At 36.3% G+C, this 25,347-nt stretch overlaps 2 protein-coding genes across 3 annotated transcripts in view; one reads left to right on the top strand and one right to left on the bottom strand.

Annotated features, from left to right (window-relative positions):
* Positions 1–1,170, bottom strand: part of LOC115209791 (N-acetyltransferase 9-like protein) — a 57,492-nt gene extending 56,322 nt beyond the window's left edge. The window contains exon 1 of the mRNA XM_029778349.2: positions 1,074–1,170. Within this exon, the coding sequence (XP_029634209.2) occupies positions 1,074–1,099 (26 nt within the window). The 5' untranslated portion in view covers positions 1,100–1,170. The remainder of the gene's footprint in view (positions 1–1,073) is intronic.
* The window catches only part of LOC115209787 (transmembrane protein 104), a 46,852-nt gene continuing 21,512 nt past the window's right edge, over positions 8–25,347 (top strand). The window contains exons 1-4 of one of the 2 annotated variants that reach the window (XM_036506727.1): positions 8–587; positions 9,020–9,141; positions 13,021–13,096; positions 21,163–21,213. In XM_036506727.1, the coding sequence (XP_036362620.1) occupies positions 543–587; positions 9,020–9,141; positions 13,021–13,096; positions 21,163–21,213 (294 nt within the window). In that variant the 5' untranslated portion in view covers positions 8–542. The remainder of the gene's footprint in view (positions 588–9,019; positions 9,142–13,020; positions 13,097–21,162; positions 21,214–25,347) is intronic. The other variant, XM_029778317.2, reaches the window with a different exon arrangement.

Below are 25,347 nucleotides of genomic sequence, written 5' to 3'. Positions count from 1 at the left end.
CAACCACCGGGTATAACAATTTTCTGTTTGTGAATCAAAGAAAGTTGATCGATGTAATTCATTAGTTTCTTCACCTTTTTTTTTATATCAAATTTAGTCAGAAGAAAACTATGAACTTTTAACAAAAGCTGATAGTGAACATGATTCGTAATTAATTAGTAAGAATGACGACAACAGATGATAAGCTTTTCATTGTGTTGTCAATAAACGATGAAGAAATTTATTTTTTTACTTCGATAAGATAGTGTTTTCCGAAAAAGATCAGTGCTGTTTATTCGCTGTCTGTTTCATAATTACCTTGTTAACGGAAATCAAAATTTCGTAAAAAGACAGAATCGTAATAGTGAACAAAATATCACTGCTGTATTCACTGTCAGTCACATAATGTTTACCTAATTTTGTTTTCATGTGACACATACGCCTGTGACATTTCCTACATTTTACCAGCTGACAAGAACAGGCCAAGTCAATCCTATATACACACGACTTTGCGTTTCAGCTTCTAAACTGTTAGGTCTCTCATTTTTGAGTAAATTTTAATAATGGCTGGAGATATTACTAGCAGTGGGGCTCAGTACCCAACAGTGGTAAGTTTTTAACACTACATCAGTTAATATTCTCATGTTTTTCGTTATTGTCGTGACTGTTTGCAAACAAAATTGTTGTTGACTCAATATGAACAATTTTTATTCTTTTAAAAATGTTAAACATTCACTTCAAAAAATAAACACCATTCTCAATTTACAAACATAGCTCTTAATTAAGTACCCATTTTTTTATATAGTTATACTCCTGGGCTAGAGTCGGCGTTACATACTTTGCAAACTGGGAGCTCGCTTAGGGTGCGAAAATCTGGGGCACTGCACAAATTCTGAGCAACTTGGACAAAATTTCTTGCAAAAAAACCAACAAAATAACATCCCCAGTCCTCCACGAAATCTCGTGGGTGAGAGTCACTCGCAAAACAAAAGATGATGGAGGGCTGTTGTTGAGGTGAGACGGTGATGAAAAGTGCGTGTGGTTTTATGATCAAACAAATTGGCGTGAAACATTTAAGATTTTGTTATATTTACCTGGTGATAGACATAATAATATTCATTGTGCGCAATTATAATTTTTCAACAACGTTTTTCACAGGTGTAAAGGTGATGGTGGAAGGAATTTACATAAAAAATTTGTTAAAGGAGACGTACAGTGTAGGACTGAAGAGGGAGCACATTGTAAAGCTAAAGAGGGGAGCACATTGTAGGGCTGGGGGAGGGGGATGCACAATGTAGGGCCTGGAGAAGACAGCACATATTGTACGACTTCCTGAATACTTTGGCACAGACCCTGCTTTGATGTATTTTATCTCTTGTGGGCTTCATAAAGAGAGGGTAAAGGATTTAGGAAGAAATTACTGCAAGTGATGACAGATAACTTCCCTCCCAGTTTCCTAGCTGGAACAAATAAATTGTGTGCTGATGATGGCCCCCGCATAGCTAGATATACTTGTAACTGATGCACCAATGCTTGCTTGTTCTTGAAAACTGCAATAAAAGTAATGTTTTTCATCTATCAGGTCATCCCATAAATTCTGTCCAATTTTACCTTTTTTAAAATTGAATGAAATTTAATAGTATTTTAGAATGTCTAATAGAATAAATAATTATTTTTATGCCTTTGTGTACATTTAAACTAATTTAAAACAGCAATATCGTCATCATAACTGGAAATTTCAATTATCATATCAGGGTGTGCATAACTGTAGTTCACAATATGGAAGAAAAATTAAGACTGGAGTTCTAGTGCAAAGTATTTTGCCATTGTGAGAAAACTAGTAAGCCAACTGATCACCAACCACTCAAGTGAGCATGAGAGCCAAATTGATTTTTGCCCTCATCCAGAAAATCAGAGTTAAAATTATTATCAATAGTAAGTCTCTCTTTAATGAGGAATGTGGCTCTCAACCTGTATTAGTGATAAGCAACTTATGGATAAGGAAGATTAAGAAACAACATAAATTAGAATTAAGAAAAAGCAATTGAAAAATTCATATGTGAAGTATAGTCTCCAGTTTGATGATGTATGTTTAAATATGATGGAGGAAGAGAGCTGTTATACACAAGACAACTGGATTTTTCTAAAACAATTTGATGGAAGCTACTGACCAATTATATGGTTAAAATTCAGCCTCAGAATATAGGCAAAATAATTGTAGTTTGTGAATAAAGCTAAAATGACTGGCCTGTACTAGAGGAAAACAATGAATGATTTCAGGAGAAACTAGTATTAGAAGATTAGCTTATGTTCTGTGTTGTGATGACAAGTAAAAGCATTCTAAATTTCAAGACAATGGGTTTTTAAAATCTGGGATATCACTGGAGAAAAATACATATAGAAGAACATTGGCTAATTGCTTAGTGACAGTTGAAAAAAAAAAGGTTGAAAGGTTCTTGATTGACAAATCATCATTGATGCTTCTTTTTTTAATCAATGTTTGCATGGGTTGGATGGTTCTTCTCTAGCATAGTATTTTGTCATTTGTTGTTGTCCTTTTTCATCTCCCTAGTAAAGTTCTGTAAAGGTATCACCAGTGTAGCAAGTTGGTCACTAGTATGGTGAGTTCACTATCTTTGGAGCTAATGTGTAGCTATAGCCCAATGGAGTGTTCATAGTCTGGTTGAAGTGATGACGTCAGCAGTGGTAGTTTGTCATTAATTGTGTGTGTGTTTGTTAAATAGTAATTGGTATACAGAGACAGACAGACAAAACACAACTTGTTCAAAAGCAAAGTTTATTCACAGCAGTGTGTTACGTACAATGTAAAATGCCTTGTATAAGATTTCTGTAAAGAGGTTGTGTGTTAGTGGTAAATGAATGCATAAAGACGTTAGGTGTACTTTGTGTATGTAGAAAGAGACTTTTTTTATTTGTTTCAGTCATTTGACTGTGACCATGCTGGGGCACCGCCTTTAGTCGAGCAAATCAACCCCAGGACTTATTCTTTGTAAGCCTAGTACTTACTAAGTTACTGGAATGTAAACACACCAGCATTGGTTGTCAAGCGATGTTGTGGGGAGAAACTCAGACACACAAACATATTCATACGTAGATATATATGCGACGGGCTTCTTTCAGTTTCCATCTACCAAATTCACTCACAAGGCTTTGGTCGGCCCAAGGCTATAGTAGAAGACACTTTCCCAAGGTGCCACGCAGTGGGACTGAACCCGGAACCATGTGGTAGGTAAGCAAGCTACTTACCACACAGCCACTCCTGCGCCTATAAACTTGATAGAAATGTTTCTGGAAAGCATGAGAGATAGCAACATTGAATTTGGTCAATCCTGCCAGCACACATGAATGAAGAGTGGCTCTCGTGTGAGAGACACCAGTGCAAATGTGATAGAACCAAACTACAAGCCACTTAGAGAAACTAAGTAAAGGAACTTGATTAAACATGGCCACAGCCACATTATGTAAGTGACAAATGGACGTAGTAGAGGGAACCTGTTCGAACATGGTAGACGGAGCCTGTTCGAATGTAGTAGAGGGAGCCTGTTTGGACGTAGTAGAGGGAGCCTGTTTATTTGGCCAATCGCAAACCGAATGGAGCTGTAAACTTACAGTGTTATTTGAGTTTACTTGAGGTTAAAACTGTATGTTTACTAATGCTAGTACAGACATACTATAGTTCTATCTCTCTTGATTAGTTTTCATCACATGTCTCTCTAGATCAGTTTTCTTCCTGTGTCTACTTCAGCCTATCTTTTCCACTTTGATCACTTAGTTCCTTCCACTTGGATCACTTAGCATTGTCATCCAAATGTCATCTTCCATACACATCGTGTCTGTACCAGCAATCTTTTTTGTCTCACATGTGGTATCTATTTACTCTTAAGCCCAGTTTTTATTCTCAAGCCATTTGTGTTCCCTTCTTCATATACACTAACATTACTCATCCAGCAGAGCTTTCACCCACCCTCTACATTCTGTGTCCATGTTTTAATATCAAGTAGCTCATACACATGCATCATACACTTAGCATGTAAACAAAAAGAGAATCTTCTTGTTGCTAATGGAGGTAGCATCCTGAACTTTTGCCACCTTATTATTATTCTGCCTACTATGCTTTTGGTACCCTGACTACCACTAATAAATATTCCACCTACCTAATGGAAGCTATCAATTCCTTGAGAGACTCCAAGTATTTGAAAGATTTTATTTAATGGGTGCTCTTACTGCTAAATCCTCTTGTGCATCTGGTGCATAAAATGTCCTTCTTGTCTATCAGCTTGCCTTTGATCTCACTGCATCTCTTATGCATTTATATTTTATATTTGGTTTGAAGTTCTTACTTATTCCCTTTTTGAATATTGAGTTTGGCTGATGTTTTGGAATTCTAATACCGTTACATACATCCAACAAAAAAAAAAACGAAGGCAACAATTGAAATATTTGATATGAAGGCAATATTTTTAACAGGAAGTCTTTAATAATTGGAAAAGTTTTAGTATAATTAGGGAAACAGTGAGCCACATGTCTTAAAGACATGACGCCTGACTTGGTACAGTATTGGTACAGCTGCAGTTACTGTTGTTGTTGCTGTTGTTTAATCCCAGATCAGTTGTGACAGAGCAAATCTTTGGTGAGAGGCATTGCTGTTGCAACCATCTCATCTTATTTTCAGACACTATCCAATTTATCTTTCCTTTATTAGGTAGCTGGGTGTGATTTGAGGGCGATTTAACCGCTATTTCTTGTAGGTTGAGTGTTATATTATGTAGTTAAAGTTGCTGATGCATGAAGGCAGTATGAATTATTATTCCAGTATTGACAGAATAAACAAAGAAATATTTGACAAACCAGTGAAGATGTTTGAAAAATTTGAATTAAAGAAATTAAAGCTGTTACCAGTAAAACTAATTGCTTGAGCAACTGCACTTGAGTTCGGCTAATGTGAATATCATGAGGTAGGGAAACTGAATAATATTCAAATTTAGTGAACCTATCCACAGATTGTATCATTTATTCTGACAGATCACACTTAAACACTTGACATAGCTTTTAATAGAGTCTCAATAAGCATTAGTGAGGGTGAGATTCTTCCTGTCATGTTATCCATACAAACATGAAATCTGAAAAGTTTCTTTCTTTTTCTCTTCTCTTTTCATTTTGGCAGATCTTTTCATTCAGTCTGCTTCAAAACATTTAAGTAGAAGTATGCCAACTTTATATGTACCAGAATATGTGTAGTGGTATATGAAGAAGGTGTTACAATTAATATAAAATATAAATGCGCCCTTTTAAAGCCTAGCCAGGCTCATGGACCCGGTTTCCTGGTTTCAATGGCGTATGTGTTCCCCAGCTGGACGGGACGCCAGTCCATTGCAGCGTTACTCATTTTTGCCAGCTGAGTGGACTGGAGCAACGTTACAATTAATACTCATCCTAAAGTCATCACCATCAATTTTCACTATACTAAACCTTATTTCAACAAATTTCATTTGTTTTCCTTTTCTTTTTCTTTAGTTAGAGAGATTATTGTTTAACAGTTAGCAATGCAATAGAAATGGTAATTGAAGATTAAAACAGACTAGATTGTAGGCAATAATGTTAGTGACCTCATTTCGTTATTTCAGAGTTGGGTGGTTATTAGTAGGAAACACACCAAGCTTTAAAAATAATGATGACCTATCCTAGGATGATGAAAAAATGAAAGGGAAACGTATAATAATGACTTGTTGTTATGTAGTATCATGTCAGTTTTTTAATTAGATTTAATTAATTTTAATGTGCACCCCAAAGATCTCTTGTCCTAGATATGCTTCTGCCTGGCTAATGGCTATATGCACAGGCAATCTTAAATGATGCAGTTTAGCCCTTTCGATACCAACCCACCTGAAACTGCCTCTGGCTCTGTAGTACAAATGTCTTGTTTTCAAAAGTTCTGAATTAAAATTTTCCACCAAACATTAGTCATAGTTTATGTTCCTAACACAAGCTTAATGATAACCAAGTTATTTTACTAAATTCTTTGTTATATTTAGAATTAATTGAAAGAAGCATCTTGGCAGAAATCATCATCATCATCATCATTTAACGTCCGCTTCCCATGCTAGCATGGGTTGGACAATTTGACTGAGGACTGGTGAACCAGATGGCTGCATCAGGCTCCAATTTTGATCTGGCAGAGTTTCTACAGCTAGATGCCCTTCCTAACGCCAACCAATCCGAGAGTGTAGTGGTGCTTTTACGTGCCACTGGCATGAGGGCCAGTCAGACGGTACTGGCAACGTAAGGCGGCAAGCTGGCAGAATCGCTAGCATGCCGGGCGAAATGTTCAGCAGTATTTCATCTGTCGCTACATTCTGAGTTCAAATGCCGCCGAGGCCAACTTTGCCTTTCATCCTTTCAGGGTCGATAAATTAAGTACCAGTTACGCACTGGGGTCAATATAATCGACTTAATCTGTTTGTCTGTCTTTGTTTGTCCTCTCTGTGTTTAGCCCCTTGTAGGTAGTAAAGAAATAGGTACTGGCAACGGCCACGAAAAAATTGTGTTTTTTTACGTGCCACCTGCACACCAGCACTGGTAACAAAATGGTTGATATTCTTGGCATGTATACTCTCCATTATACCTTGATAGGTTCTGATACCAGCCATAGTAGAGTTTAACAGGGTATCCTCCGAGGAGTTGTTGTTCTTGGGCTAATAAAGCTATTAATGCTGCTGCTATTTTTGTGTACATGTTATTTTTATATTATATTTGAATGTTGTTGTGATGTCCATTTAAGGATGATCGGGCATATGGTGATACAGACTGCAAACATTGAAGTCTGCTGCACAAACAAATTCTGTCTCCTCATATATCCAGCTCATCTTTCATATTCAGTAATTTTATTTCAATGTGTATGTTGTTTGTTGGCGCTGTTTTCTACTTTTTAAACTGATGGTGCACCAGGATGTGTGTGTGTGTGTGTGTATTATATATAGGTATGTATGTATTATATGTATGATGTGTGTGTGTGTGTGTGTGTGTATATATATATATATATATATGGCACCTTGGGCAAGTGTCTTCTACTATAGCCTTTGGCCAACCAAATCCTTGTGATTGGAAAGATGGAAAATGAAGGAAGCCATCTTCACTAAACCTTTCATATTCCACCAACCAGATAACAACACCTTATTTTGGTAACGATGTTCTTTAGCTTTGGATGCTGGTGTTTCTCCTTTCCTCACCCACTTATCTTGGTGCTTGACATTTTTATAGAGAACCCATTTCTCATCACCAGTCACTTCCTGGTCCAAAAACAGTTCATTTGTAAGATGTGACAGCAAAGAAGAGCACACATTCACTCTCTATGTATGATTAGACTTTCCAAGTCTAATCATACACAGTGACCCAATTTGCTGACCTTTCTGATGGAACCCAGTGACCCAATTTGCTGGATTTTCTGATGGCACACAGGTGTCAATAAATGGTTGAATGACCAAATCCAAGCTTCTCTGATAGTTCTTCAACAGTTATGATGGGATTTTGTTCCACAGGGTTTGCAGGACATCCTCATCGAACTCTGCACATCTTCCAGGATGAGGCTCATCTTCTACGCTGTAGTTTCCAGCTCAGAATTTCTGGAACCACTGTTGACACTGGTTTACACTTACTGTCTGATCCCCATATACTGCATTAATATTCCTCACACTTTTCATTGCATTGTTGCCTTTATTGAACTCATAAAGCAAAATATGCTGAATATGCTCCTTAGTCACTTCCATTATAGCTTTGAAAAAATAACTTAAAATCGAACTGCACCCTTCAAAGCTTGTACTAAGAATAAAAAGGTAAAATTATTACCTGCTTTTATAGCAAGCTGATGCAGGTAGTTTATCCCATTCCCCTCTGACTTTTAGTTCATGCAACTGAAAAAACTGCATTATTTATGGAATGACCCAATATATGTGTGTGTGTATTTATATCTCTCAATATACGTATGCATACACATACACACATACATACATGCACTCACATACCCACATACATACATGCACACACACACATCATCATGATCATTATTATTTAACATCCATTTTCCATGTAGACATAGGTTGGATGGTTTGACTGTTCTGGCATGGTTTCTATGGCTAGATACCCTTCCTAATGCCAACCACTCCTCAGAGTATACTGGGTGCTTTTTATATGACACCATCACCAGTGCTTTTAACATGCTACCAGCATGAGAGCCTTATATGTGGCACCAATATATATAGTTTTAGTTTTAAGAGTTTTTAAGATACATTTTGCAGATGCTCTGGGGTGCATCTTCAATGACACATCTTCACCACTATCTTTTCTCTCTCTCTCTCTCTCTCCAACTGGGATAACCTTGTATCTCCACTACAGCAAGACATCTGTTTCTGTCTCTTTATCGTAGTTTAACCTCTCATCATTTGGCACAAAGCCATCTCTCTCAATACTATTCCCCTTCTCAATTGAGGGGTTTTTGTCATACAAAATACTTGATGACCTCACTAATACTGGTGTCACATAAAAATGCACCCAGTACATTTTGTAAAGCAGTTGCTGTTAGAAAGGGCATCCAGCTGTAGAAATCTTGCCTAAGCAGACAGTTGACTCTGGTGCAGTCCTCTGGCTTGCCAACTCCTATCCAACCATGCAACCTATATCAGTATGGTGAATGGAAGTTAATGACGATGATGATATATATCTATAGAGTGCATTGGGTGTCCTTTACTTGTCACCAGCATGGGTGCCTTTTTTGTGTCACCAGCACAAATGCCTTTTACATGTAACTGGTACTGGCCAACACAGTTTCACTTAGCTTCACATGTCTTCTCAAGCACAGTAAATTGCCAGAAGTCTCAGTCACTTGTCATTGCCCCTGTGAGACCCAACAACTGAAGATCATATTTCATTCGAAATCAGTAATAATTTAATTGATATCCTATTTTTAAAAATTTTATTTTATTTCACTCTTTATAATCGTCTAATTTTGTCCATTTATATATTTCAGTTGGGACTAATATACGTTTTTAACCTGATCGTTGGTACTGGAGCTCTTGCAATGCCTAAGTCTTTCCACAGTGCTGGTTGGCTGCTGAGTATCATCTTCCTTGTTATACTAGCATTCATTAGGTGAGTAGAATGAATGATCCTTCTTTTTATATTTTGAAATATATTTTCTGTTAAATTAATCTTCAAAGTGTATATCTTACAGTTTAAATATGTTTACTGACATGAAATTTAACATTAGTGAATAAAAAAAAAATGCACAAAGTTTCTGTATAAATTACCTATATAAAGGAGAAAGAGGGTGTAGAATGATAATGGATCTTTAGTCAGTGCCAGTTTTTAAATTTAGAGTTGAAAGAGACTATAGTTAAGAGTGTGTTAGGAAACAATCACTCACAAATATTCCACTACAGTAAGTTACTTTGTGATAAATCCTGAAGGTAGAGTGTTTCACCAGGAGATTCTTGTAACATTTTGTGTCATAAACTTTTCTAATATTATGATTAGAAACAATTTTGTGCCATCATCAGAAATCAGAATTTGGAAACGAATGCCAAATAGGACCTATATTACTAAGGAGGCAAAAGTATTGCCAGTGCACAAGCCAATGAAAGATAGGCTCACTCTTTTCCTATGTGGCAACGCAAGTGGTGATTTCAAGGTCAAGCCATTGCTTGTTTACCATTCCGATAATCCAGATATTTTCAAAAGAAACAATGTTATGAAGAGTAAATTGTCTGTTATGTGACAGGTTAATGCGAAGGCTTGGCTAACCAGACAATTTTTTATTGAGTGGATTCATGAAGTTTTTGCCCTGAATGTTAAAAAATATTTGCAAGAAAAAACTTGCCAATATAATGCCTTTTTGTGTTAGAGGGCACTCCCACTCACCCTCCAGGTTTGGAGGATAACTTAATTGAAGTGTTTGATTTTATTCAGGTCAGATACCTGCCATCTAACACAACTCCTCTAATACAACCAATGGACCAACAGGTCATTGCAAACTCTAAGAAACTTTACACAAAAGCTCTGTTTTGAAAGTGTTTTAAAGTCACTAATGACACTCAGTTAATTCTCAGAGAATTTTGGAATAAATCATTTCAGTATCTTAAATTATGTTAATCTTATTGATAATGCATGGAACCAAGTGAGTTACAGAACCATGAATTCAGCATGGAGGAAACTTTGGCCAGACTGTGTACAAGAACAAGACTTTGAGGATTTGAGACAGCTACAAGTACTGCTGCTGTCAAGGAAATTGTTATTGTTGATGATATTGTCTCTATGGGAAAAACTATAGGCTTGGATGTCGACAGTGAAGATATTGAAGAGCTGGTGGAGATCACCATACTGAGCTTACCACCGATGAGCACATATACCTTCAAAATGAACAGCAAAAGTTTTTGGCTAAGGAAATGTCTTCTGAGGAGAAGGTAGGAAAGAAACTTGTGCTAAATGGGGTGATGTACAAAGTTTTGTGGGAAAATGTCACCCTGAGCAGTAAACCTTTCAATGACAATGTCATGTCTCATTTTAGAAAAATTTTACAACACAGGCAAAAACAACTAACATTGGACAGGTTTTTATTGAAAGAAAAAAGAAAAGAAACCCCAGAAAAAGATTTACCTGAGCCAAAGAGACAGAGGAGGGAAGAAACCCTTGAAAGACAGTTACCGGAAGGGGACTCCCCTTCTAAGAAACACTTTTGTGTGTTATTTACAATTTGAATAAACGTTTTTATACTAAAATATATAGTGTAAGCATGTAAATAAGCATTCATCTGGTGCTTGGAAATGAATTAATCTCTTTTATATTAACTGTAATGGGAAAAAGATTATTCGGTTTTAGAATCGACTTTCTGAACAAATGATGGTCAAGAACCAAAGTTGCTCTGTAAAACAAAAAGTTGTAAGCATGATATAAATAATTATTAATCGATGATTGTTTATAATGATCTAAGTTGTATTTTAGAACAACTGTATAATCAGGTTACACACAAGTCAAGAGTTGTATGATTGGTAGGTGTGCTATCATTTATCAGAAGGTGTGTGTCTCTTAATTGGAGGTGTGTGCATCATATCACTAAAAACGTGTTTTTTAACAATGAATTAGATAAAATTTATTTGTAGATTGCAAAGTCTTGAAATATTTGTTTAAAAAATATATATATATATAAAAACAAACAAAAATTGCAATAATACAATGATAAACAGTTAAGTTAGATATGATACTTTAGATTTGTTTCTGAGGAGAAGTGTGAGTCTATCACAGTGAAGTCTATTGGCTTTCTAAACGAAGTTGTTCCAACTGAATATAAAAACTAAATCATGATCTATATATGAAGAGAACTTTGTACATGGTAACCATCAAACTTAGTAGTTACATCATTATTGCCACTAGTTCTCAGAGGTTTAATTATTCAGTGTGTTTATCAAATATATCTAAATATGTTACTATACAGTGTTAATGAGAGGATATAAAATGGTTGGTGTTAGGAAGAGCATCCAGCTGTAGAAACCTTGCCAGATCAGATTGGAACTTGGTGCAGCTTCCTGGCTTGCTAGTCCTCAGTCAAACCAACCAACCCATGCCAGAATGGAAAGCAGACATTAAATGATGATGATGATGATATATATATATATATATGTGTGTGTGTTTGTGTGTGTCTTCCCCCACCATCGCTTGGCAACACATGCTGGTGTGTTTACATCCCTGTAACTTAGCTGTTAGGCAAAAATGTCCGATAGAATAAATACTAGGCTCACAAAGAATAAGTCCTAGGGTCAATGTGTTCAATTAAAAGCAGTGCTTCAGCATGGCCACAGTCAAATGACTGAAACAAGTAAAAGAATAAAAGAATACAAACACACACACACACACACCACACATACACACACACACATATTGGTGAGCAGTTTCTCATTACCAAATTCCATTCTACAAGTTATTGATCAATCCAAGACAATGGTAGAAAATACTTATCTAAGGTTCCATGCACTAGAATACAAATAGATCAAAATCGAAATCGATCAACATCAATGGAAATTGTAGCTGTGATACCAGTGCCAGTAGCACGTAAGCGAGCCATCCAAACGTGGCTGTTGCCAGCACTGCCCCGTCCGGCCTCCGTGCCGGTGGCACGTAAAAAGCACCATCCGATCGTGGCCATTACCAGTCTTGCCTGGCCCCCGTGCCGGTGGCATGTAAAAAGCACCAACCGATCGTGGCCGTTTGCCAGCCTCGTCTGGCACGTAAAAAACACCCACTACACTCACGGAGTGGTTGGCGTTAGGAAGGGCATCCAGCCATAGAAACATTGCCAGATCAGACTGAGCCTGGTGCAGCCTTCTGGCTTCCCAGACCCCAGTTGAGCCGTCCAACCCATGCTAGCATGGAAAGCGGACGCTAAATGATGATGATGATGATGATGATGATCCCTGTGATTATGAAACAAGCTTTCTAAACCACACAACCATACCTATGCACAATTTCCTTGGAATATTGCTCCAATAATAAGATGGTGAGCTGGAAGAATCATTACCATGCCAGACGAAATGCTTAGTGGGATTTTATCTGTCTTTATGTTCTGAGTTCAAATTCCACTGAGGTCATCTTTGCCTTTTATTCTTTCGGGCACTAGCATAGCTAGAGTGTGTGCTGCCCAGGGCAGCCCTTCCATTTGCTACATCCAGACCCCACAAAAAAAAACACATATTGCCTACAGCAGACCCAAAAGTTCTGCCCCATTAAAAGTTCCATTTAGGGCGGATGACCCCCCCCCTTCCCTAGCTATGCTAGTGCTTTTGGAGTTGATAAAATAAGTGCCAGTTAAGCACTGAGGTTGCTGTAATCAACTTAGCCCCTTTCTTTTTCTCTACCTCTCTCTCCTCTTTCTTGTACACACACACACACAAACTGCTCGTACTATGAATTTTGTTGTCCTTGCATATTTCTTTTACCCATAACTCTACATTTATTTCTCTGTCTTTTCTTTTACTCCAGTTATCTGACAGTTACCTTTGTCACAGAAGCCATGGCAGTTGCTAATTTTAAATTAAAGATGGGTCGTAACAATAAGGTACAAGTGCATTTTAGAGCATTCTTACTATTTTTTTCTTTTTTATCACTTTTTAAATGTGTTTGCTTTTATTTTATAGATACCCAGGTTCTTTATATATATACTTTTAACCCTATAACACCTTTTTGATAATAATTCTTAATACTTCAAATGCTAAACTCTAATAGGAAGAAAAATGACATATACGACAAGCTTTAAAGATTTTTTATTTGAATTATAATTACTTGAATGCCATCTTTCCATTAAGGCAATTATAATACAGGGTGTCCCAAAAGTCACTGATGGGTGTCAATTTTTAATAACTTCTTTAACTTTATAAATAAATGCATGAAATTTTGATACAATATAAAGGACATAATGGAAATTATGTGCAATTCAAATTTTGCAACACCACTATATCAGATAGGAAAAATGACATCACTTAAATGGCAGCCATTTTTGGCTTCACATGCCCATACTCTTTCCAAAACTTGCATTATAACATCCTCAAGAGTTTCAGACCCCACTTCCCTGATTTCTCTATTGATGTTCCCATTCAGTCACACCAGGGTCTCCAGTTTGTTGACGTAAACCCTCTCTTCTAGGAATCCCCACAAGAAAAAATCCAGACTAGTCAAGTCTAGGGAACATGAAGACCAGTTGACATTGCTGTTGTAGGAGATTATTCTCTCCCCAAAGCACTGCCATAGCAACTGCATTGTTCCTCTTGTGGTATGAGCAGTTGCCTCATCTTGCTGGAATCGTGTGAGGTTTACTTTGAATGGCTTTCACGTTACCCAAACTTGACTAGCCCGGATTTTTCTTGTGGAGATATCTGAAAGAGAAGGTTTATATCAACAAACCAGAGACCCTGGTGCAACTGAAGGCGAACATCAATAGAGAAATCAGAGAAGTGGGGGTCTGAAATTCTTGAGAGTGTTATGGTGCTAGTTTTGGAAAGAGGGTGGGCATGCAAAGCTGAAAATGGCTACCATTTAAGCGATGTCATTTTTCATATGTGATGTATTGGTGTTGCAAAACTTGAATTGTGCATATTAATTTCCATTATGTTGTTTATATTGTATCAAAATTTCATGCATCTATTTGTAAAGTTAAGGAAGTTATTAATAATTGAAACTCATCAGTGCCTTTTGAGACACCCTGTATCTGAATGCCATTGCAGAATTATTGACATTTAACTTATATGCAAGTATGAAAAAATTTAATTATTTTTAATCAAACATATTTCATACTTTTTTGCTTAACTTAAAAAGATAAATGAATTTTTTCTTCACATTGACAACTTAGGTATTCTAGGATTAATGTTGCTCTTCACCCCAATAATGTTGATGTTCATGATGACTCTTAAAAGCTTGTGCATTTTAATCATGTCAAGAAAAACTGAAAAAAATATAATGCTATGCCTTTGGTTATTTGCTTTTTTTTTACCCAGTTATGTCTTCCTCTGTTTTATCTACTTTATGCTACAATTTCTCTATGTAGAGATGAAATATCTAAGAATATGTATCTCTTTTTTTGCTAGTTTACATAATCTCTGTAGGAATGTTGTTGTTCCCTAGATATTAGACTTAATTATACAAAGCTTCAGTTGTTGTATCTGCCTGTCTGTGGCAAATACCATATCTTCAAGAATGTTGTCTATCATAGAGTAGCTTTATCATTTATTTGCTTAATATCATTGAATTAGTTTTTAAGCGGTTTAAGCACTGGACCTCCAAAAGTTCTTTATAGGCTGAGAAACATATTATTATTATTATTATTCAGTAGTTTTATTTTTATAGCGTGCATTCACTTCACTACCGAGCGCAGCTTTGTGTGCCTTGGGTATGTGCTGTGATTTGTTGTGATGCTCTGATGGTTATTGTATTGAAAGTGTTCTGCGTAGGATGTGTGCAGTGCCTAGTAGTGCAATTTTCTGTATGTTATATGTGTTTGTAAGTCCTGGTGTTTTTGTTATGTATTTGTCTGAATAATTTTTTATCATGCCTAAGGCACCTACTATGATAGGAATTGTTTCTGTTTTTAGATTCCATTTCTGTTTTTAGATTATTATTATTATTATTATTATTATTATTATTATTATTATTATTATTTTCTGTCTACAACTCTGGTAAAACCTTTCTTCTGTGATTCAATGAGGGAGCATCTCTGTGGTTTTTAGCAAGAAATAACCATAAGATTTCTCTTATATCACACTCTGCACCTGAGTAGGTTTGCAAGGCTTTTGCACCCCTCTCCTGTTAATTATTGCATCCAAGATAACATTCCAATTGCCCACTCGTATTAAAGAGTAGGATATTCTCAGAAAAACCTGACACCTGAAGGAAGCACTCTCACCCCTGTTGGGTTGTAGATGGCTTCTAGTTTGAAGCCACCCCACTTTCCTGTTGTTTATATCCAGGATCATCAACTTGCCATATGGGTCCTTTTCAGAACAGCACCATCATTTTGTTCCCTCTCCCATTCCATATTGATTAAAAGTCAGCAAAATTATGTGCATATGCCAGAAATCCTGGTCTTACTGAGGGCTATCACATCCATTGCTGAGACCTGATGTCATTGAGCAAACAACCTCACTTCCAGGACAATCATCAGTCCACATGCATTTATACAATCTAGTCTCAGAGCTGCCATTGTAGGAAAGTAGCTAAAGAAGAAATGGTCACATACCCTTGTGGTTCTCCTGTTGGCAATTGGGTATATTGGTATCCATCTCCATATAAGACTCCTTAAGGAAGCCCAGAAGTAATTTCTAGCCATGATGCTGGAAATTCTCTCTAATCTTTTTGTATGTGCACATTGGCTGTTTTGCCATTTTTAAGTTCTTGTCGACTTTTATAGTGCTTGACACTATCTTTAGTTTCCTTGTTTTGTGCTAAGATAATAATTCTTACATAGCCTAAAGTTGAGTGTGTATCCAATTTGTTGTTGTTGCTGTACATGTAGCTGTGTATTTGATTGACGTTTTCCTAGTTGTTGTTGTTGTAGATTTTCTGTGTATGTCTCCTGGTGTTGCTCTCATGGTTTCGTTGTTGTTGCATCTGTGTGTTTGCTCTTTGTTGCTGTTAGTGGAGGTAATGGTGGTGATGTATTTTCTATTGTTGATTTGACTTTTTAGTAGAGTTTGTGCTGTTATGTGCATGTTTTTTCTTTATCCTTTTGCTTTATCTGTGTTTTTTTTCATTATTCCCTCTTTTCACCATTCTGCTATGCTGATTCTAGTTCTTGTCCTTCAAGGCAAAGAACTCCTTACTGAAGCTTCCACCTCCTCTTAGTTGATGAAGTGTTGTAAGCGCAGGAAGTGAGTCATGGATCAGAACAACTAATAATCCAAGGGAGCTAGGTCTGGACTGTTAGCTGGGTGTGGCATCAGCTCGATTCCCTCAAGTTCTTGGAGTTTATTCTGAACTATTTGAGCAGTATGAGGTCTTGCGTTGTCTTAACCAATGCCAAATATTTTGGCTACACAATGGCATACATCCACTTCAGCTGTTTGGATTACAGGCTGGCATTAATTACAGCTACAACTCGAGATCTGGAACAAACTCATAGTGAATTATCCCCCTCATAATTTTTTCTTTTTGTTTGTGGCTGTTGCCAGTACCACCAGACTGGCCCTTGTGCCGGTGGCATGTAAAATCACCCACTACACTCTCGGAGTGGTTGGCGTTAGAAGGGCATCCAGCTGTAGAAACTCTGCCAGATCAAGATTGGAGCCTGGTGCAGCCATCTGGTTTGCCAGTACTCAGTCAAATCGTCCAACCCATGCTAGCATGGAAGGTGGACATTAAACGATGATGATGATGATGATGATTCAACCAAATGCAGAGCATCACCTTATTTTTAAATGCCTATGTTTGGCGACAGATTCTGGAAGCTGGCCCTTGCTTAACAACTGCTTACACATGTTAGGATTGCAGAAAAATGTCTCCCTCAGATTATTACTTGTTCTGATCCATAGCTCCTGCACTTGTGATGCTTCATCAACCAAGACGAGGTGTAAGCTTCAGTGAAAGAGTTCTTCACTTCAAAGGACAAGAACTGATATCAGTGTGTGATCAAAGAACTGGCAGAAAGGTGGCTTCAGATGGTGCAACATGATGGTTTCTTTGAATGCTAGGCTGCTTTAGTTGTAATTTGATAAAGCAAATAAGTTACTAAAATATTGCAAAACTTTTGACTCAAAACAATATTATCAATAATATTAATATGCTATCATTTTGTTTTTCTACGTACCTGTTGTGTGCGTCACACTTCAAAGAAGTGGCAAAGTGAGAGAGAGGAGGACAGAGGAAGTAAGAAAGAAAGAGAGAGAGAGAGAGAGAGAGAAAGAGAGACAGTGAGTGGTGACGGCATTCGTTTTGTGTTTTTAAATGTTTCAGAGAGGACATAAGAGAGAAAGAAAGAGAGTGAGAGAGAGAGAAAAAATGAGAGAGAAAGAGAGTGAAAGAGACAGTGAGTGGTGACGGTGTTCGTTTTGTGTTTTTAAATGTTTATCACATCACAAGAGAAGTAGATACATAGACACATATACACATTGTTAAATCAAAAGCGGGAGAGAAGAAGGATACAAAGGAAGTGAAAGAGAAAGGGAGGAAGTGAAAGAGAGTAGATGCATAAATCCAAAGAAAAGTTCATAGATACATAGATACAGCAAATATTATCTGTCAATTTCACTTTTCATTACAACATGAGGATAAAATGAACTCTCAAATGGCTGAGTATTCCACAGACATGCATAACATTAACGTAGTTCTCAGGGAGATTCAGCATCACACAGAATATTACAAGGCTGGCCTCTTTGAATTACAGCTACAACTCGAGACATATATATATATATATATATATATATATATATATATATATATATATATATATATGAATGTATTTGTGTTTATGTTTAAAGTATAGGTTAGTTAAAACATGTTTGCAATAATAAATGTTGTGTGGTGGAAATAAACACAATTACCTAACTTTCATTCATAAATCCATGTTATTTCATTCTTTTGCATTTCAATTTGTACTCAGAAATTTTCAACAACTGCACGCTAGAAGAAATGGAAAAATGAGTAATTTTATCTCCTAAAAATTCTGACTGTCTCACAATAAATGAAAAAGTTTTTGATATTTTACCAGAAGCACTTAAAATGTACTTAAGCACAGATTCAGTGTCCTGTAACAATGAAGAGGAGGTTCAGAACTATCCATTTGAATTCATAAACTCACTCAGTCCATCCAGTATACTTCTTCATCGCTTCAACTTAAAAGTAGAGGCTATTGTAATGCTGCTAAGAAATCTTTCGATCAGTTAAGGATTATGTAATGGAACTCGCATGAAAGTGCAAAGTCTTCATGAACATTGTGTAGAGGCATCATTGGTATCAGGCTCCAACAGAGGTTGTACAGTTCTAATTCCCATTATTAAACTTAGCCCAAGTGATGCAAATATCCCATTCACACTAAACAGACTTCAGTTTCCACTTCGACTTGCATATTCAATGACAATTAATAAGGCTCAAGAGCAAACATTTGAAAAAATTGGAATACATTTGCCTCAACCGGTATTTTCTAATGGCCAATTATATGTTGCATTTTCAAGAGCACAAATTATGACACTCAATTGGGATAACAGACAAGGCCAAAAGCATGGTGTGATGTACACACAAAATATTGTCTACCATGAAGTACTTTGAGGAAGACCACCACACCAGCCACTCCATCATTACACAGCCACATTACACCTTTAAGATCAGGGAACCAGTTAGGGGCCCACTGGCTCTCTCTCAGCATACTAGCAAACCACAAAATTGCACCAGCCAGCATCACCACTACCTCCAAGCCCATCATATGTGTGTGTGTGTTTGTGTGTGTGTTTGTCCCACCACCACCACCACCGCTTGACAACCGATGTTGGTGTGTTTGCATCCCTATAATTTAGCTGTTCAGCAGAAGAGACTGATAGAATAAGCACCAGGCTTACAGGGAATAAGTCCAGGGATCATTTTCTTCGACTAAAGGGTGGTGCTCCAGCATGGCCACCGTCGAATGACTGAAACAGGTAAAAGAATGAAAGAATACTAGGATAACGTTCCATACCTCTAAACCAAGAAGGTTCTTTAAATATGTATGATGTATTTTAAGATTGAATAGTAATTCTGCTTATGTAACTGAGATATTTTGGTTGGATTATATAGTCATTGGTGTTACATTACTTTCTATATTCTGTAAATGTCACAATATACTTTTCTAGGCTTGAAATTTTTGTGGGGAAGGGGGCCAGTACACAACTTAATTTATCGACCCTGAAAGGATGAAAGGTGAAGTCGACCTCAGCAGAATTTGAGCTGAGAAAGTAAAGACAGACAGTCATGATATGCAAACAATTCTCATGGTACCAGTACACTGTTTACAGATGCTTACATTTTTCATGTTTTCTGTGAATTCTTAACAAGTCCAGCTAGTTATTATTATTTTGGTTTGGCTCAGGTTCTATCTTTTTCCTGGTAGGATTTATGTGGGTAGCGGGTTACTACAAGTAACCTTAGGTATCCACAAGTTTTCACCTCTCTCCCAAGTGCTTAGAACCGTCCTGCTAATCCTTGCTGTCCCTAAAAGACAAACTCTGTGCAGGAGCTTATTATCATTATTATTGACATGTCATAATTTTCTATATAAAGCTTAAATTTGTCTTGATATTCCTTTATTTTTTTATAGTATGTACCTTCATTTTTTCCATGCTTACATTCATTTTCCCATGCACAGTACTCATCCTTTCATGATGGAAGAGTTACCTGTGTGTCCTTGGTCCTATATTACTTTGTTTGAAAGATCCAGCATCCTGATCAGGCTTCATCACTTCTTCCCATGCTTTTTTGATCATTCTCTACTATGGATACCTTTTGTTGATATCATACAATGCTGTTTCTCACATGTTCTTCCAAGTGCAGCAACCTCCCTTGCATACATTAACTAATAGCATTAATACCCTACTGCTGTCTTATCATACATGTGTGTTTCTCTCTTGCCTTTGCAAATCTTGCCATTGTTTCTTTATAAATGTGAGGCCATGCATAGAGAGCATATAGAATAGATATTTTTGCATGCCTGCTGAGTTAAAAAATTGACTAAAAATAATTTTTAAGAAATGTTCCATGAAACTGTTATATATTACCAGTTTTGTGCTAATATATTTCTTTTTATTGAATCAGAAATAGGAAGCATGGAAAGCGGACGTTAAACGATGATGATGATGATGATTTACATTAATTTGTCCTCATCTTATTCGTTGTTAACACAATGTTTTGGTTGATATACCCTCCAGCCTTCATCAGGTGTCTTGGGGAAATTTCGAACCTGAGTTTTCATTCCTAATGTATTTTTCGATGTCATTATTATTATTATTATTATTCAGGTCATTGCCTGGAATCGAACTCTTAACCACTACACCATATGCCCATGGGCATATGGCGTAGTGGTTAAGAGTGCGGGCTACTCACCACAAGATTCTGAGTTCGATTCCAGGCAGTGACCTGAATAATAATAATAATAATAATAATAATAACATCAAAAAATACCTTGGGAATGAGAACTCAGGTTTGAAATTTCCCCAAGACACCTGATGAAGGCTGGAGAGTATGTCAGCCGAAACGTTGTGTTAACAACAAACAAGATGAGGAGAAATATCCATCAAATGTAAATAATGTGCATAATTCCTCATCTCTTAAAAAAATAACAGGATTACTATTATATCTCAGGGTACTTATGTATCCAGAAATGTAGATTTCTTTTCTTATTTCAAAAAGAAGCAAGTATTAGCTAAAGTTAATTTTAGCCAAATGAGATATGCCCTTTAAAAACATACCCACCATTTACAAGGTATGCTTTTATAAGTTCAATAAAATCATTAGCAACAATGAATGTTAACATTTGATTTCAATTCTTTGTCTAGTTATTTTCTTATTCTAATTTCTTTTTCTATTTGACCTTTTTACAAAAACACATTGGTCACTTATAGATCTATAGTTAACACTAAGAATGCATAATAGTGTATCATTTGAATTTTTAAGATCCGTACGACATTTGCTCGACGACATACTTTTCTTGGTTGGAAACCAATTGTAAGTGATTTTCTTGTCTCCCTAATATGCTTGCCAGTCGGCTGGATTCATTTATATTTTTCTTGCTTTACTTATTAAATTAACAATCCTCCAGTTGTTTGAAACAGAATTTATGTAATAAGGAAAACTACCCATCTTCCTTAATAGTTACCGATCTTATTTAATTAGAAAGGGCTTATGATATGTCACTGCTTGGTTCATTTGGGATATGGCTGTAGATTATCAGTTTACTGAGCAGCCACGAACAAGTTTCTCTTCCTAACTGGGATTATTTCATTTCTGTCACTTCTTTTCTTGAAGAAAGGCTTGGATATAACTACTTCCCATTGTTTCTTCTTGATATATCTAGATGCTCTCATCTTTACAAGATATCATATTCCATTATTATTTATCATTTATCTGTGTTTACATTAGTGCATTGTAGCAATCAAATAGATAAACTGTTATCTCTCTTACAAAACACTACAGTTTCTGCCTAATTAGAAGGAAAATGTGTCAAACATGTATAAGAAAACACATTTTTAAAAGTTCCATTTCATTTAATTTTAATTTAACAATGTAGAAGTCTGTCTGTTTCATTACCCTCTCCAGCCTATGAGGCCAGTGCTTGAGCCAACAAGAAAGCTACTTGATTTGCTAGAAAAAGCTGCCAAATCTCCCTCAAATCACACCCTATTTTCATAAGAAAAATGGAAAGGCACTAGTTAAAGGAATTCTAGATACATAATGTCCAATAAAAAGACTGTATGGTCATGGCTGGAATGCTTTTGACCATAGACCATATTGGGGGTTGGCCTACTGTTATTAAACAAAACTTGGCTTGTGTTTATCTCTAGTTCCCATGCTATTAAATAGGTGAAGGAGAAATCTTGTCTTGGCTGAGATGTTAGTCTATCAAAGGCAGCTTTTCTTATGAGAAAGGTTGAATTCTGTAACAAGTTCAATCACCCATGTGACATAGTGCAGTTACTGTTTACGGCAATCTGTAAAGTTTACCAGACTGTAGCATCTACTATTTACACTTCAATAAACTTATACGATGAGTTGTGTCTGCCTCATACATAACTTGGTGGTAGTGACAAATTATTAATCACTGCTTCTCAGCTGTTATACACTTTATGCAATGGCAATACTATAAAATTTAACATAGTTTTCTTTACTTGCAATGCTGTTAAATGAAGAGAACTTTGCACTTTCCAGAAATAATTCAACCTGAAAAAAACTAATATTGCACTACACTTGCTTTCTTTAGCAGTGAATTGTGCTTCAACAGAATGAAAAGCTAAATGAACATGTGTCAGAGACACAAACCATTGACCTTTCATCCAATGTGTTAATATGCTGGCAAAATATTGTTAAGTATTTTAGTATACTAGTATATTTATTGTACTGGAGACAGAATTGGCATACTGCCTTAACCCTTTCATTGCTGTATTTATTTTGAGATGCTTTGTGTTTCTTTCAATTATTTTAAATATAGCAAAGAATTTAGTAAAATAACATAGTTATCATTAAGTTAGTGTTAGGAACATAAATTATGACTAAGTTTTGGTGGAAGATTTTAATTCAGAACTTTTGAAAACAGGACATTTGTACTACAGGGCCAGAGTCGGTTTCAGCCGGGTTGGTAACAAAAGGGTTAAATGAATTGTGAAGGGAATTGGTACACTGGTATATTGTTGTACTGGGAAGTAAATTAGTAGACTAGTATTCTTATTGTGTCATTGTACTCTATTACTGATTTCCTTAGCAACTGAGAATCACAAACCAACATTGCTTATGAAATCCCAGCTGTTCAATGTTTTACTGTTGACAAAAATATTATGTTATAGACATATTGTTTACATTCATTGTTATATACAGTAATGGCTAAAAAAAATGGATAGATATATTCTTTAATACACTGTAGCGATGAAACAAAACACTGATAATAGACCACTATTGGAACTGACCGTTAAGAAAATGTCATATATGCAAAGTGGTGTGTCCAGTTTATTTAAACTAATGATATCAATGAGTTCACAAACAGTAGGTTCTTGTGCAGCTAAAGAAGGTTTGCAGTTGATGAAATCCCAACACAGGATTGAAACATGACATGTTTAAAACAGGTTCCTTGTTTTTCTGTCAAGAAAGATATCATGTATATTGTTTACATTTGTCATAACATACAGTATTGGCTAAAAAATCCATAGATGTACTGTGAATTAATATACTGTTATTGTTGTTGTGCTGTAAACTGAATTGATATATAAGTATACAAGCACTCTGAAATTGGTTTATTTTTCTTGTGGAAGAATTTATCCTATGAATTGTTTGTCTCAATTTTTACAGTTTAATTCAAGGAAGAGCGTTGCTACCTGTAACCTCTTCATGCCCCACTAGATGCTGATACAAATGATCTTTGATGTCATGCCTGTAAGGAAACATGGATGCAGATCACAATTGTGGGAATAAAGGTTTGATGTGAGAATATGGGATATAAGGTAGTAGAGGTTGCAAGAAGTAGCAAGATCATTGAATTAGGTTGTTTCAGATGGGGATAATACACAGTTGACTGTTGTGACTATAGTATAGAACAGGGATAGCGTGCATAACACATTGGTATACTTATTCCATTTGGGAGTGAAAACTTGCCAATAAGCTGCATATTTTTATATGAAACCTGGAATGTTTGTGTTTTGCAGCTGTTTTGTACATGTTGTCAATGTATATCTGCCTTTTATAGGTTCAGAATTTATTCAGAGCTTGTCTAACTTTAAACAGAATATCTAACTTCACAGAGAAGGCAGTTTTATCAAAGTGAGAGACCTGATATTGAGATGCCTGGCATTTACATAGTTTGGGAAGGTTTTTAGTAATGAGTTGTTCATTAGAAGAGAGGGCATAATGTTGAAAGAGATCTGGTTTACGTATTCTCTTTGGAGGATGTTTTCAATAATTTTGTTCCTGGGAATAATGCAATATGATGTGAGATGTCTAGGTTCTATGTTGTTGATGTTTGGTTATGAAAGATTATCATTGAGTGTCAGATGGTACCATCTGTGTGAGAATGTATTAAGTTAGATGTAGCTACATGTAGGTTAATAATGCACAGAAGAAAGAGAATGAGAACATAACTGAGTTCTGATGGAGCATCTGAAAAAAACTTCCAATCTTAGAGATAGGTGGTGCTCACAACATTTCTGTCAATACATGCTAGACATGGTTGCAAGTTTAAAAATGCTTTCAATATCATTCTCAAAGATGACAGACTGATGTGTTAGCTCAGATACTGGAGTTCTGCTAGATATGTAAGAGAAAGAGAAACAAAGTTTTTAAAATATTAACTTATAGCTGCCTTGATCACTTTTAAGATGTTGGGAGTATCAGAGAGTTTGCCTTCAGGGAAGGGTGTCTGGAACACACTGCCATGGATTTTTATAGATTAGGGGTGGGTTATGTTTATATGTATGTATGCATGCATATGCACATACACATTAGGATGCATGACCTGATGGTTAGTGTTGCATTCATGATTCCAAGATTGTGGGTTTGATTCCTGGACCAGGTAGTGCCTTGTGTTCTTGAGCAAAACACATCATCTCATATTGCTTTGTGATCACTTCAATACCTAACATGTTGCAAACTGTACACCTTCACATGTAATTTTGATTTGATAGAGCGAGTGAGCTTGTGTGTAGCACAAACATTTGATCACTACAAACAGATCATCTGTGTAAGTTGTTCTGCAAGAAATTGCGGAACTGTCTTTCTTAGATCAAGAAACTACATGTGTGTGTGTGCAGGCATGCATGTTAAGGGAGGAATGTTGAAAATATTGATGAAAATAAGTTTCAGCTTATCAGTAAAAACTATTTGGGAACAAGACTGGTTACCTTGTGAAGTTGAAGTGACAAGAGAAGTTTTTACACTTGGTGACTATATATTCATGCTAGGTGGCAAAGCTTACAGGCTTAATTAGGCAATGAGTTTTGGAGAATTTCTAGCATGTTTGTACGGAGTGGAATCTGAAACAAAGTGGACAAAAGATGTAATGACTTCATAAACAGGGGTACTTCTTACAGAGTCATCCTTGTTGAATAGAGTTAGATAATCTCCAAAGTTTGAAGTTTGTTGAGTTCCTCTTTGGCAAAA

The sequence above is a fragment of the Octopus sinensis genome, linkage group LG1 (assembly GCF_006345805.1).
Source record: "Octopus sinensis linkage group LG1, ASM634580v1, whole genome shotgun sequence".
In the NCBI taxonomy this organism is placed as follows: domain Eukaryota; kingdom Metazoa; phylum Mollusca; class Cephalopoda; order Octopoda; family Octopodidae; genus Octopus; species Octopus sinensis.
This window is presented reverse-complemented; position numbering and strand designations above follow the sequence as displayed.